Source organism: Sus scrofa, chromosome 16, assembly GCF_054392235.1.
Source record: "Sus scrofa isolate SSC_HxYL_T2T_F1_AM1 chromosome 16, Sscrofa_HxYL_maternal_Yorkshire_Landrace_v2.0, whole genome shotgun sequence".
In the NCBI taxonomy this organism is placed as follows: Eukaryota; Metazoa; Chordata; class Mammalia; order Artiodactyla; family Suidae; genus Sus; species Sus scrofa.
The window spans coordinates 32,532,137-32,547,811 of record NC_139398.1 but is presented as its reverse complement, the minus strand read 5'-3'; the positions used below and the strand labels follow the sequence as shown (position 1 = coordinate 32,547,811).

At 39.5% G+C, this 15,675-nt stretch overlaps 1 protein-coding gene across 16 annotated transcripts in view; it reads right to left on the bottom strand.

The window, feature by feature from the left end:
- The window catches only part of TTC23L (tetratricopeptide repeat domain 23 like), a 58,754-nt gene that overhangs the window by 11,827 nt on the left and 31,252 nt on the right, over positions 1 to 15,675 (bottom strand). For 3 of the 16 annotated variants that reach the window (XR_014831144.1, XR_014831147.1, XR_014831155.1), the window contains 3 exons: positions 10,373 to 10,500; positions 4,596 to 4,745; positions 3,349 to 3,487 (listed from right to left, as the gene is read on the bottom strand). Coding sequence is in view for 3 of the 16 variants with exons in the window: in XM_085002070.1 (XP_084858196.1) it covers positions 3,479 to 3,487; positions 4,596 to 4,745; positions 10,373 to 10,500 (287 nt within the window). In the remaining 13 variants the exon portion in view is untranslated. Of the gene's footprint in view, positions 1 to 2,107; positions 3,488 to 4,595; positions 4,746 to 10,372; positions 10,501 to 11,695; positions 11,798 to 15,675 lie in introns of those variants that run through there. The other 13 variants (XR_014831148.1, XR_014831151.1, XR_014831153.1 and 10 more) reach the window with 11 other exon arrangements.

Sequence of the window (15,675 nt, the reverse complement as noted above, 5' to 3'; positions counted from 1 at the left end):
CTATCTATCATCTATCTATCTATCTATCTATCTATCTATCTATCTATCTATCTAATGGCCCCACTCACAGCATATGGAAGTTCCCAGGCCAGAGACTGAATCTGAGCAGCAGCCTTGTTGGATCCTTTAACCCACCATGCTGGGCTGGGGATTGAACCCTCAACTCAAGCTGCCGCAGTCAGATTTTTAACCCACTGCACCACAGCAGGAATGCCTCCACTTTAAATTTTATTGCTGATCTCTCTATCTAATCAAAATGGAATTATAGACATGATTTACCCTCTCACCTGAAACAACCCCCCAAAAAGAAAAGGTAGACAAAATATATCTGAAATGATCTTCACGACACTGAACATTAGGCAACGAAGGACAGTGTTCTCTGAGAAAGGGAAAACAAGTGAAATAAACCCCATGATCATCCCAGATTACTGCTTTGAGAGCATCTCCAGGCTGTGATGCAGGGAAGGGGAGCTTCCTGATTTGAGGATATGGAGCTGAGAGTCTCAGAAGACTCTCAAGGCAGAGTAGCAGAGAGGATACGGCTGCACAGAAAAAGAACAAGAATATATATATTTGTGCACCCGCTTCAAGTACAGTTGGCCCTTAGTATGGGAACCTTCAGATACAGAGGGCCAACTATATTATAACATTTATACTAGGGACTGGAGCATCTACAGATTTTGGTTTTGGCAGAGGGCAGGGGAAGGGCGGGGATCCTAGAACCAATCCCCTGGCAGGTACCAAAGGATGACTGTATTCACCGGAGTCCTGACTAACATAAACATGTGCAAAAACTGTCCAAGGCTTGAGAATAAAATCATCTGAAGGTACTGAAGGAAACTGTCCAATACTTATACAGGGCCAGGTAAAGTGTCCAATACTTATACAGGGCCAGGTAAAGTTCCCACCAGCCAAACTGGAAAGCCTCATTGTTGTGGAGCTTTGGGTGGAGGACTCACAGGTACTGAGGCTTTTGCTTCAGTAAGGGAGGATAATTAGCCCTCAACTTAATGTAGCCCTAGTCCCATCTAACATATCTTAAAAGCAAGACCTAAGAGGACCAAACTCTAATTTAACTGAGTTCCAGAACAAAGTTCAAGAATACTGGGAGTTCTCGTCATAGCGCAGCAGAAATGAATCCAGCTAGGAACCATGAGGTTGCAGGTTCGATCCCTGGCCTTGTTCAGTGGGTTAAGGATCCTGCATTGCTGTGAGCTGTGGTATAGGTCGCAGACACGGCTCAGATCTGGGGTTGCTGTAACTCTGGCGTAGGCCAGCAGCTGTAGCTCTGATTAGACCCCTAGCCTGGGAACCTCCATGTGCTGTGGGTGTGGCCCTAAAAAAAAAAAGACAAAAAAGGCAAAAAAAAAAAAAAGTACTTACAGGAATGCAAAAATATCCAATGCCAAATAAGGTAAAATACACAATGTCTGGCATCCAAACAAAGATTACAGAGCATACAAAGAGAAACATGTGATCCATAATCAGAAAAACCTATCAATAAAAAACAATCCAGAACTAACACATGTTAGAATTAACAGAGAAGTATATTAAAATGGTTAATGGAACTTTATTTCATGTATTTAAAGAAGTTAAGTAGGGACATGGAAAATAGTATTTTTTAAGAACTCAAACTTCTGGAAATTGAAAATTACAGTGTCTGATAGGGAAAATACCCTGGATGGGATTAATAACATATTCAACACTGGAAAAGAAAAAATGAGTATACTAACAGCAACAGGAACTAACCATGAAGAAAAATCACAGATTATCTCAATAGGTTCAGAAAAAGAATTTTATAATATCCAACCTCCAATTTTATAAAATCCAACATCCTTTTGTGGTTTCAAAGTAAAACAAAATAAAGCAAAACAAAAAAACAACCTCTCAGCAAACCAGGAGTAGAAGGGAACTTCCTCAACCTGATAAGGGATATCTGTGAAAAAATCTATAGCTAATATCAAACCAAATTATGAAAGACTAAATTCTTTCCCCCTAAAATCAGAAATTAGACAAGGATACCTGTTCTCACCACTTCTATCCAACACTGTACTAGATGTTATAGCCAGTGCCATAAAGCAAGAAAATGAAATAAAATGTATCTGAATTGGAATGGAAGAAGTAAAACTTTATTCACAGATGTCATAATAATGTAGAAAATATGATGGAATTTACAAAACAGCTACTAGAACTAACAAGTGAGTTTAACAAAGTCATGGGATACCAGATTATTATATTTAAAAATCAGCTGGGTTTCTATATACTAGCAACAATCAAACTGAAATTCAAAAATGATACATTTACAATAGTATGAAAAATATTAAATACTTACAGATAAATCTAAGAAAAGATATCCAAGACCTGCACATTGAAAATTACAAAATATTACTGGAAAAAACTAAAGAACTACACAAAGGGCGTGACACAATGTGTTTATGAGTGAGAAGATTCAATATTGTTAAGATGTCATTTCTCCCCAAACTGATCTGTACCATTCAATGCAATTTCAATAAAAATTCCAGTAGGGTTTTTTTTTGTAGAAGTTGATATGGTGATTCTACAATTTCTATGGAAATGTTAAGAACCTAAAATACTCAGAACAATTTTGAAAAACAAAGGACAAATGAGTTCAAGGCTTGTTTTAAAGCCACAATAATCAATACGTTGTGCTACTGGCATAAAGATAAACAAATAGATCAACAGAAGAGAATGGAGTTCAGAAATAATCCCACATACACACACATACACAAACTGATTTTGACAAAGGTGCAAAAATAATTCAGTAGAGGAAGGATTTTTTCCTAATAAAAGTAGTGCTGGAGCAATTGGATAAAAAAACTAGGATCCATTCCTCGTATCATATAGGAAAATTGACCCTAATGAATCATAGACTTAAATGTGAAAATTATCAAAAAAATTAGAAGAAACATAGAAGAAAACTCTGTGTGATTTGGGTTACACAAAGACCTCTAAGATAAAACTCCAAAAGTACACTCCATAAAAGAACAACTGATAAGTTGGGCTTCATTAAATTTTAAAACATCTGCTCTTCAAAAGACATTATTAAGAAAATGAAAAGACAAATTAGAGACTGGCAGGAAATATTTGCAAATCATATATCTTGTAAAAAATTTGTATCTAGAATATATTAAAGAGTTTTAAAAGTCAATGAGAACAAAAAACTAATTTAAAAATGGGCCAAAGATTGAACAGACACTTCTCCAGAGAAGATATACAGATGAAAAATAAGTACGTGAAAAGATGCTCAAGAAAAACACAAATTAAAACCACAGTGAGATTCTACTACGTACCTATTAGGATGGCTAAAATCAAAAGCAGTAACTATACCAAATATCAGTGAAGTGGAGGAACTGTAGTTCTCATACTCTGCTGGTGGGAATATTTTTCTCTGAATCTTCAAAATAAAGTTTTCTTTCTCCTGTTATTTAATATTTTCGTACTTATTTTCTGATTATATTTAGTTAACCTGAAATCAGAAAAAAATATCTTCAGACTTGATGTTTACCAATGTACATGTGTAGATTGTTTTTGACTCTTCCCTCTTGAATATTAGTTGACCTTTACCAACTTTTCCTCTGACATTGAACATATCTGGGTTCTGTGTAGCGATATCATTACCAATCTTACCAAGTCGTTAGCTTGGTCTGTTAGTATATTGACTGGTTGAACAACTGTGGTCACATTTCTTGCTACCTCTTACTACCAGGGAATGACTTCTAGGGTTGTCTCAGCATCCTGGAAGGGGAACCAGTACTTGGGTAAGGATGGCTACACAAAGTGTTCCTTATTTCAACACAATCTTGGGTGCTTCCACAAGATTCTGCTACCGCCATATCAAGATTCCAGGATTAGGGTGTTACTCTCTCAAGACTCTGGTCCAGGCATGGACACAACAAAAGCTTCTCTAGTCCTATTCTCCCTCAGCACATTTAAGAATGAAGAATTTTCAAAAGAGAACACTTCGAAGGAAGGAAGGGAGGGAGAGGGAGAGAGAGAGGAAGGAAGGAACAAAGAGAAAGAGAAAGAAAGAGGAGGGGGGGAGAAAGAAAGAAAGGGAAAGAAAGGAAAAGGAAAGGAAAAGGAAAAGGAACGGAAAGGAAAGGAAAGGAAAGAAAGAAAGAAAGAAAGAGTTCCCGACGTGGCGCAGTGGTTAACGAATCCAACTAGGAACCATGAGGTTTCGGTTTGATCCCTGCCCTTGCTCAGTGGGTTAAGGATTCGGCATTGCCGTGAGCTGTGGTGTAGGTTGCAGACGTGGCTTGGATCCCGCGTTGCTGTGGCTGTGGTGTAGGTCGGCAGCTACAGCTCCAATTGGACCCCTAACCTGGGAACCTCCATATGCCACTGGAGCGGCCCAAGAAATGGCAAAAAGACAAAAAAAAAAAAAAAAAAAAAAAGAAAGAAAGAAAGAAAAAAAGAAAAAAAAAAAAGGAGAGAGGGAGGGAGGAAAGGAAGAAAGGAAGGAGAGAGAGGGAAGGGAAGGAAAAACACACAGACACACATAATTCTCTCTCTCTCCTCATATTGTGCTTATAGACCTAGGAGCAAATGTAACAAAACCAGCCAGTATTCACCTTCCTTAGCAGCTGAATTGCTTTTTTGAGCTCTCCTTTGGCAAAGCGGATGCTGCTCATGTTATAAAACGTTTCAGCCACTTTTTCACGATAGTCCCCATAGTGGATGACTTGAGACTTCAGTGAAGCCTTTAGCAATCTGTAAGCCTCCTAGGGAATAAAAAATACACATATTTTTTAATTAGCCTGGTAGTTCTGAAGGAGCATGCCAGCTGAATTCCATGAACTTTCTGTAGGAGGCCTTCTACTCCACAGTGGTATAACCCACCAGGATCAGTCAGCTGTGACGTGTCACCTAAGTAATATTTCCATAAAGAGTTAAATTCCAAGCTTATAATTAATAATAATAATTAATGCATATGTATAATATTATTTAATCGTTATGACTATCCTATGAGAGAAATTTACTCTTTTTATAGATGAAGGAATGGAAATTAATAAAAGCTAAGGTTTTTGCCTAAGATCACACAGGCTAGAGTTACCAGTATCAAGATTCAAACCAGACAGTGTGAATTCCATAGCCCTTGCTCTTTTTTTTAAACTGCTTTTTAAAAAAAATTTCAAACCTTTAGAAAAACTGAAAGAATAGTAGAATGAATAAACATAATATTTTTGCCTGTATTCACTAATGGCTATCATTTTGCTACATTTGCTTTATTGCATTCTCTCTTTAAAAATTTTATGTATAGGGAGTTCCCATTGTGGCTCAGCAGGTCACAAACCTGACCAGTATCCATGAGGATGAGGGTTCGATTCCTGACTTTGTTCAGTGGGTTAAGGATCCTGCACTGCTGTGGCTGTAGTGTAGGCTGGCAGCTACAGTTCCAATTCCACCCCAAGCGTGGGAATTTCCATATGCAGTAGGTACAGCCCTAAAAGGAAAAAAAAAAAGAGAGAGAGAGAGAGAGAAAGAGAAATTAACAGAACATTGTAAATCAACTATAATAAAAAATTATATGTATATGTATTAGATAACATTATATATATATGAATATATACACATTTTTTGTTGAAAATAAGTTGTACTTCAGATACTTCACCCCAAATACTTTAGCTTGTATCTTCTTAGAACAAGAACATTTCCCCACATAACTACAATAATAATACTATCACTCAAAAATTTTTACATTGATATATTAATATATGCTCCATATTCAAATTTTCCCATTTTCTAATAACATTCTTTATAACTTTAAATAATCTAATGTCCAATCAAGAATCACATATTACAGGAGTTCCTGTCATGGCTCAGTGGTTAACAAATCTGACTAGGAACCATGAGGTTGTGGGTTCAATCCCTGGCCTCACTCAGTGGGTTAAGGATCCAGCATTGCCATGACCTGTGGTGTAGGTCGCAGACACAGCTCGGATCCCATGTTGCTGTGGCTGTGGCGTAGGCCCGCAGCTACAGCTCTAATTAGACCCATAGCCTGGGAAGCTCCATATGCCATGGGTGTGGCCCTAGAAAATACAAAAAGACAAAAAAAAAAAAAAAAAAAAGAATCACATTATTACATTTAGTTTTCGAAATTCTTTAGTCTTCTTTCTTTCTTTTCCTTTGGCCTCACCTACAGTATATGGAAGTTCCCAGGCCAAGGATAGAACCCAAGCCACAGCAGTGATAACACTGAATCCTTAACTACTGGGCTACCAGGGAACTTCTCTTTAGTCTTCTTTATTTTTACTTTTTATTTTTTTGGCTGCACCTGTGGCATGTGGAAGTTCCTAGGTCAGGGATCAAATTCCTGCCAAAGCAGTGACCCAAGCCACTGCAGTGACAATGCCAGAAACTTAACCCACTGAACCACATGAGAACTCCCTCTTTAGTCTTCTTTAGTCTGGAGCAGTTCTCCTTCCCTTTCTTTCGGAATATTAGCACTTTTTTGTTTTCGGCCTCTGCTTGCAGTGGCCTGCTGTGGGATCTCAGTTTCCAGACCAGGTATTGAGTCTGGACCACAGTGGTGAAAGTGCTGAGTCCTAACCACTAGACCACCAGGGAACTCCCCTATATTGGATTTTTTTTTTAGGGCCACACTCGCAGCATGCGGAGGTTCCCAGGCTAGGGGTCAAATCGGGAGCTGTTGCTGCTGGCCTACGCCAGAGCCACAGCAACATGGGATCTGAGCTATGTCTGCGACCTACACCACAGCTCATGGCAATGCTGGATCCTTAACCCATTGAGCAAGGCCAGGGATTGAACCCGAGACCTCATGGGTCCTAGTTGGGTTCATTTCCGCTGCACCACAACAGGAACTCCTGGATTTTTTTTTTTTTTTTTTTTTTTTTAAGTCCAAGCTGGTTGTCTTTCAGCTCAGCTCTCACTCTTAACTACTTACTCTCCAGCATATATGATTTAGAGAAAAATTAAGTATATCTTGGAAGTTATTCATAGAACAACATTGCTTATACTCATTGGATTTCCCAATGTGATTTCTTTAGAGAGAGTGAAGAGGTATAGTTATTGCTGGCATCCTCAAGAATGGCACATCACCCTTCACCTGTATTAACTATGTTGACATTTATAAACAGAACATTTCTTTGGAACTGAGTTTGAACATGTAATCAAAATCCTTCATACGTAGCCTGTCAGAATAAACATAAAAAGGATGTCAATTGTTGCTTTCTAGGAAACACTGCCAATAATTTAGGAATTTCAAGGCTCTATATTATATTTGCATTTTTCAGAATAGGAAAACATGCATGTAAATAGATTATTTTCCTATTTTTTCAGTGTACAAGTTTTTCACCTCCTTGGTTAGGTTTATTGCTAAATATTTCATTCTTTCTGATGCTGTTATACACGGGAGTGTTTTCTTTTTCTTTTCTTTTTTTTGGCTTTTTAGGTCTGCACCCATGGCATATGGAAGTTCCTGGGCTGGGGGCAGGGGGGAGTCAAATCAGAACTGCAACTGTAGGCCTACACCAGAGCCACAGCAATGCCAGATCTGAACTTCATCCGCAACCTACACTGTAGCTTTCAGCAATGGCGGATCCTTAACCCACTGAACAAGGCCCACATCCTCATAGATACTAGTTAGGTTCTTAACCTGATGAGCCACAATGGGAAATTCAATGGGAGTGTTTTCTTAATTTCCTTTTCAGATTGTTCATTGTTAGTATATAGAAATGCAGCTGACGGGAGTTCCTGTTGTAGCGCAGTGGTTAACGAATCCAACTAGGAACCATGAGGTTATAGGTTTGGTCCCTGGCCTTGCTCAGTGGGTTAAGGATCCGGCGTTGCCATGAGCTGTGGTGTAGGTGGCAGATGTGGCTCAGACCCTGCACTGCTGTGGCTCTGGTGTAGGCCGGTGGCTACAGCTCAGATTAGGCCCCTAGCCTGGGAACCTCCATATGCCCGGGAGTGGCTCTGGAAAAGGCAAAAAGACAAAAAAAAAAAATAATAATAATAATAAAATAGGGAGTTCCCGTCGTGGCGCAGTGGTTAACGAATCCGACTAGGAACCATGAGGTTGCGGGTTCGGTCCCTGCCCTTGCTCAGTGGGTTAACGATCCGGCGTTGCCGTGAGCTGTGGTGTAGGTCGCAGACGCGGCTCGGATCCCGCGTTGCTGTGGCTCTGGCGTAGGCCAGTGGCTACAGCTCCGATTCGACCCCTAGCCTGGGAACCTCCATATGCCGCGGGAGCGGCCCAAGAAATAGCAACAATAACAACAACAACAAAAAAGACAAAAGACAAAAAAAAATAAAATAAAAAAAAATAAAATAAAATAAAATAGGAGTTCCCGTCGTGGCGCAGTGGTTAACGAATCCGACTAGGAACCATGAGGTTGTGGGTTCGGTCCCTGGCCTTGCTCAGTGGGTTAACGATCCGGCATTGCCGTGAGCTGTGATGTAGGTTGCAGACGTGGCTTGGATCCCGCGTTGCTGTGGCTGTGGTGTAGGTCGGCAGCTACAGCTCCAATTGGACCCCTAACCTGGGAACCTCCATATGCCACTGGAGCGGCCCAAGAAATGGCAAAAAGACAAAAAATAATAATAATAATAAAAATAAAATAAAATAAAATTCAGCAAAGTAATTCAGCAGTTACTAAGCACCTACTATGTACCAGTTACTGCTTTAGGCACTAGGGACACTGCTGTGAATAAAACAGGCAGAAACCCTTGCCCTCATGGAGCTTGTTTTCTAGGAGCAAAGGTGACCTGTCCACAGTCCTGCCTGTGGTTGAGATGCAGAGCCACCTGGCACTCAGGTGCCTTTGCATCTCTGCTTAGGAGCTTGGTTCACTTGGTTAGAAGCAGAGAGCTCTTAGGCATTGCTACTGGTGTCTTATCACAAAGTCATGATGTTCATTGTATCAGAGCATAACAAGGATAAGCCATGAGATGCTGGCCAAGAACTTTTACATCTTGGAAATTAAAATATTAGATCAATCTTTGGCTTTGCTATCTCAACTTAATCTTCTGAACCAACAGAAAATATCACAACCACTATAAAAAATGTTGCAGGGAGTTCCCGTTGTGGCGCAGTGGTTAACGAATCCGACTAGGAACCATGAGGTTTCGGTTCGATCCCTGCCCTTGCTCAGTGGGTTAACGATCCGGCGTTGCCGTGAGCTGTGGTGTAGGTTGCAGACGCGGCTCAGATCCAGCGTTGTTGTGGCTCTGGCGTAGGCTGGTGGCTGCAGCTCCAATTCGACCCCTATCCTGGGAACCTCCATATGCCACAGGAGTGGCCCAAGAAATAGCAAAAAGACCAAAAAAAAAAAAAAAAAAAAGAAAAAAAAATGTTGCAAACCACTATAAGGTTTTTCTGCCTTTACAAGTGGCAATTAAAATAGGATGAAAGAAAATATCATCATTTATAAAAATGTTCAAATGTAGAAAAGTTTTTTCTTCATTCCTCGAAAAAAAAATTCTTACTTATTATGTGTCTAGAGCCCTACTCTTAAATGGCTTTCACATGACCAATGAGACCATGCTAGGTTCCTGTCTGTTTCTCACAAGCCTGAGGAAGAATAAAGTTGGTCAGATCAGAGTCATGTGGGATCTCATGATGAATAAAGGTCTTCATTGCCTTCATGCTGACTCAACACATAAAGTTCAGGTCCAAAGTTTTTGAGTAAGAGCTTAGACTCAAAAGACTTCCAAGTAAAAAAGCCAGCAATCGAAAGCATGTTCTATGACTTTTGTGTGAAAGCAAAAGTTTAGCTAATAAAGAGCTGAAGACCAGAAACTGAGAAGGAAACAAGGAATCAAGAGAAAAAAGAAACTATCAGTTATATCCAAAGGTGAAAGCCAATTTTGACTTGAAATATTAAATGTACAGGACCAGAGGTCATACATGACCTGGATTTGAAGAACGTCATGTTTCTAGATACAAAAAAAATAATAATTTTTTTTTTTTACTTTTGTCTTTTTAGGGCTATACCTGCAGCATATGGAGATTCCCAGACTAAGGGTCAAATCAGAAATATAGCTGCTGGCCTATACCACAGCCACAGCAAGGAGGGATCCGAACTGTATCTGCAACCTACACCACAGCTCACGACAATGCCGGATCCTTAACCCACTGAGCGAGGCAAAGGATTGAACCCGTGTCCTCAAGGATACTAGTCGGGTTTGTTTATCACTGAGCCATGGCAGGAACTCCAGCAAAATAATTTTTACAACTAATATTGAAAGCTGCACCAGCCCTATTTTTATTTCTGGCTTAACCTGAGCCTTCTCTGCACTCCAGTTTCAGAATTATAAGATGAAAAAGGCTGTTCCTATTCAATAAAAAATCTAGCAATTACATTTATGAGCTGATGATATTTACCAGTTTTTCCCCATTTTGGATAAGCCATTTGCAAAATTCTTCAATGGTGTTCAGTGTTTCATAATCCTCTGGGCCCAATGGTGTTTGATATGCAGTGATACTTTTTAAAAAATATATTTCAACAGCATCTGCAAAAAAAGAAAAACAATTATCTAAGGCAAGCTGCTAGCCTTTACAAGTATCTAATTTCAGCTTTGGCTCAATTAATCAGACATTTTCATGCTTAAAGCCTATGCCCGTCCTCTTTCAAGGACTCATAAAAACCTCAAAAAGTCTGAGATATAATTTGATGGCATCAGATGATGACCTGATTTTTATTCTCTTCATGAAATGCATGGATTTTCTGTAGGAAAAGAAAGCTTATGTCTGAAGAGTCTTATCCTAAGTCCCCAAATAACCACCACATTACACTCCCAAGTACAATGCAAGACCATGTTTTTAGCTAAATTAAAGTCTGATGGAGATTGCTGTTTACTGGGGTTTCTATTCAGTGTACACGTGTGTGGAGAGAGAGAGAGAGAGAGGATGAGTTTTGGTTTTAAAAGAACTTTAAATACACAGTTGTTATTGTTTAAAACTTTACTCTTAATGTTATCTTTTATTCCAAACATAATAGATGTTTATGTAATCAGTCTAGAAAATGCAGAGAAACAAGAAGAAAATAAAAATTATCTCCATACACATCACTTAGGAAAAGCAATGTTAACATCTTTTTTTACCACTGTATTATGGTACAATTTGTGTACCATACACTCTCAAATTGTAATTATACCATCTGATAAAGTTATAGTCAGTTTATAAAGTTTTGTAATCGTGATCAAAATCCAGTTTTAAAGCACGTCCATCACTCCCCAAAATAGCTCTTTAGGGCTGGCTGCAGTCAATTCTGGCTCTCAGCCCCAGTCTCAAGCAATCACTGACCTACTTTCCATCTCCATGCATTTGCATTTTCTAGAAATGTCACATAAATGGATCCATACAATATGTAGTCTTTTCAGGCTAGAATCTTTCACTTAGCATGCTGTTTTTTAGGTTCACCCATGTTATTGCATGAATTAGTACTTCACTCCTTTTTATTGATGAGTAGCATATATAATGTTTTGTTTACACATTCACAAGTTGATGAAAATTTGTGTTTGTGTATATAACCTATAATAATTATCTACATACTTATCAGTTCCAAGTCTCTTCATTCCTTTCTGTGAATTTGAGTTACCATCAGCTGTCATTTTCTTTCAGCCAAAGGGCTTCCTTTAGCATTTTAGGGCGAGACCGCTACCAACAAATCCTGTGTTTATTTATCAGGAAATGTTTTTATCTTACCTTAATTTTTGAAGGACAGTTTTCTTGAATGTACAATTCTTGGCTGAATTTTACTACAGTATTTTGAACATGTTATTCCACTGCCTTCTGGCCTCCATTTATCTAATGAAAAATCAACCATTAATCAAATTGTTCCCCTGTACAGAGTTGTTTTTCCACTGCTGCTTTTAAGATTTTCTCCGCCATTCAGCAATTTGACTATGTGTCTAGTTGTGGTTTTCTTTGTGCTTACCCTACTTGGCATTGAGACTTTTGGATCTGCGGATAACATTTTTACCAAATTTGGGAACTCTTGGAGTTCCCATCATGGCTCAGAAGCTAACAAATCCAACCAGGAACCATGAGGTTGCGGGTTCAATCCCTGGCCTTGTTCAGTGGGTTAAGGATCCGGTGTTGCTATGAGCTGTGGTGTAGGTTGAAGACACGGCTCGGATCCTGTGTTGCCATGGCTCTGGCGTAGGCCGGCAACTACAGCTCTGATTCGACCCCTAGCCTGGGAACCTCCATATGCCGAGGGTGCCGCCCTAGAAAAGGCAACAAGACAAAAAAACAAAACAAAACAAATTTGGGAACTCTGGGGCCATTATTTCTTTAGATGATTTTTTGGCTCATTCTTTCACCTCTCCTTATGGAGCTCCCATTACATGAGTGTTGAGACATCTGCTGTGTTCCCAGAGACATCTTATACTCTGTTCATTTCTTTTCAGTATCTCCTATCTCTGTTCTTTGGATTGGACCTTCTCTAGTGACCTACCTTTGAGCGATCTCTACCTTTTTCTGCCATCTCAGATCTGATGGTGAGACCATTAACACATTTTTCATTCAGTTACCATATCTTAAAACTCCAGAATTTCCATTTTAGCTGGTTTTTTAAAAGTAGTTTTATATTTCTCTATTGAGATTTCCTATTTACTAAGTAATTTTCATAGCAATTTCTTTTAATTCTTCAAACACCTTCCTTTAATTCTCTGAACATATTTATGACAGGTGCTTTGACATCTTTGCTAAATCCAACATCTGGCCCACTCAGAGTCCATTTTTATTGATGATCTTTTTTTGTTTGAGTCACAGATTCCTATATCTTTGTACTCTTGTTTCTTTTTTGTTGACAACTGTACATTTTAGATAATATATAGGAGCAATAACAGATTCTGATACATCTTTGTGGGGTTTTGTTTTTTTTTTTTAAGTAAACTACAAAATCTGTCTTCCGCATGGAGTTTGGAGGCTAATGTCTTTGCTCTGGTGTTATTTGTATGTTTGGTTTTTCATTTTTGCTTTTGATTAATAACTTTTTAGAGCAGTTTTACAGTCACAGCAAAATTGAATGAAAGATAACAGAGATTTCCAATATAACCCTGCCACCAAAATACATACTTTTGATGGTTAATTTTATGTGTCAACTTTACTGGGCTAAGGGATACCAGATAAGCTGGTAGAGCATAATTTCTGGGAGTTCCTGCTGCGATGCAAGGGGATCAGTGGCTTCTTGGGAGCACTGGGATGCAGGTTCAATTCCCAGCCAGCACAGTGGGTTAAGGATCCAGCGTTGCCGCAGCTGCAGCTTAGGTCATGACTGCGGCTCAGATCTGACACCTCTGGCCTGAGAATGCTATATGCTACCAGGCAGCCAAAAAGGGAAAATAAAAGAGAAAAGTAGAATTTATGGTGTGTCTGTGGTGGTACTTCTGGAAGATATTAGCATTTAAATTTATACTGAGTAAAGAAGATTTACTCTTACCAAAAGAGGTAGGAATCATCCAATCCATTGGGGGCCTGAACAGAATCAGAAAAGGGCAAAGGAAGAGTGAATTTTCTCCTCTTGAGCTGAGAAATCCATCTACTCTTGCCCTTTGAGCCTTTGGACCCCAAGACTTATGCCAGTTCCCCCACCACCACCACATGCCCCAGTTCTCAGGCCTTTGGCCTAATACTGGGATTTACACTATCTGCTCCCCCTGGTTCTCAACCTTCAGACTCAGACTAAATTTTGCCACCAGTGCTCCTGGTTCTTTAGCTTGCAGTTGGCAGATTATGGTATTTTTCATCTTCCATAACCACAATTGAGCCAATTTAGCTCCTTTTACGTATCTCTATCTACATACACTGTTATATTTCTCTCAAGAACACTGACTAATACAGACTTTGGTACCAACATGGACTTTCACTGACCAAGGCCAACCTGGTTATGGCCACCACTGAATGCCCAATCTGCCAGCAGAGAGACCAACACTGAGCTCCCACTATGGCACCTTTCCCCAGATTATCAGCCATCTACCTGGTAACAGATTGGTTATTAAACTACTTCCATCATGGAAGGGGCAGATAGCTGCAATAATAGCCACTCTGGATGCAGACTTGCATTTCCTGCATGCAATGCTTCTGCCAAAACTACCATCTGTGAACTTACAGAACTGCCTTTTCCCCATCATGGTATTCTACACAATATTTCTTCGGATCAAGGAATTCACTTCACGGCACAGGAAGGGTGGCAATGCACCCATGCTCAAGGAATTCACCACTTTAGGATGGATACCACCACCCTCAAGCCGCTGGCTTGATAGAACAGTGGAATGCCTTTTGAAGACTCAGTTACAGTGTCAGCTAGGTGGCAATAATTTGCAAGGCTGGGTCGAGCCTCTCCAGAAAGCTGTATATTCTCTGAATCAGATCCAGCATATGGTGTTATTTCTCTAATAGGGAGTTTTCACAGGTCTAGGAATCAAGGGTAGAAATGTGAGTAGCATCTCTCACTAGTACTTCATGACCCACTAGCAAAAGTCTTTCTGTTCCCATAACTTTATGCTCTGCTGGCCTAGAGGGCTTAGTTCCAGAGGAGAAAATGCTTCCACCAGGAAAAACAGCAATGATTCCACTGAACTGGAAGTTAAGACCAACACCCGACCACTTTGGGTTCCTCATGCCTTTGAATCAATAGACAAGGATATCAGACACAACTTAGAGTAGATTTACAAGGAGATCCTGCTGAATAGCATTGAGAACTCATGTTGCAACAGAAGAAAGGGTGGGGGAAAAACTGTAATTGCAATGTATACATGTAAGGATAACCTGACCCCCTTGCTGTACAGTGGGAAAATTAAAAAAAAAAAAAAAGAAAAAAATAGACAAGGAAAGGAGTTATTGTGCTCACTGGGGTGACTGATCCGGACCACTAAGGGGAAATCAAAGTACCTCTCCACAATGGAGACTGGAATACAGGAGATCCCTTAGGGCTTCTTATAGTATCGCTATGCCTTGTGATTAAGGTCAATGGGAAACTACAACATCCCAATCCCGGCCAGATTAGTAAAGACCCAGAACCTTCAGGAATGAAGGTTTGAGTCACCTCACCAGGTAAAGAACTATTACCAGCTGAGGTGCTTGCTAAAGACAAAAGGAATATACAATGAATGGTAGAAAAAGGTAGTTATAAATACCACATATGACCACATAACAGTTACAGAAATGAGGACTGTAATTGTAATGGGTATTTCCTCCTTATTTTGCTGTGGATACATTTGTGTGTGTATATATATATATACACATATTAAGCAAATATCCTTTGTTTTCTTCCCTCTTTTATTCTCTTACGTTATATAAGATGTATTATCTTTATACCAGTATTTAAGTATCATTGATTTTACATCATACTTTCAAGTTATGGGATACCAGAAGACAAGTAAACATCCTAAAAGAACTTTACCTCTTCTTCTGAGGAAGGGGTTAGGGTGTTTGCAATTGTATCTCAGATAGCTGTATCATGTCAGCTGGAATTATGACTCTGTCATTGTCTTTATTTGGGGGTTATGTTTACTATGCACACATATCAAGTTGAAAAAGAGTGGTTACTTTTGTGTCAACTTGACTGGGCTAAGGGATGCCCAAATAGCTAGGAAAACATTATTTCTGGGGTTCCTGTCGTGGTGCAGCGGAAACGAATCCGACTAGGAACCATGAGGTTGCGGGTTCGATCTCTGGCC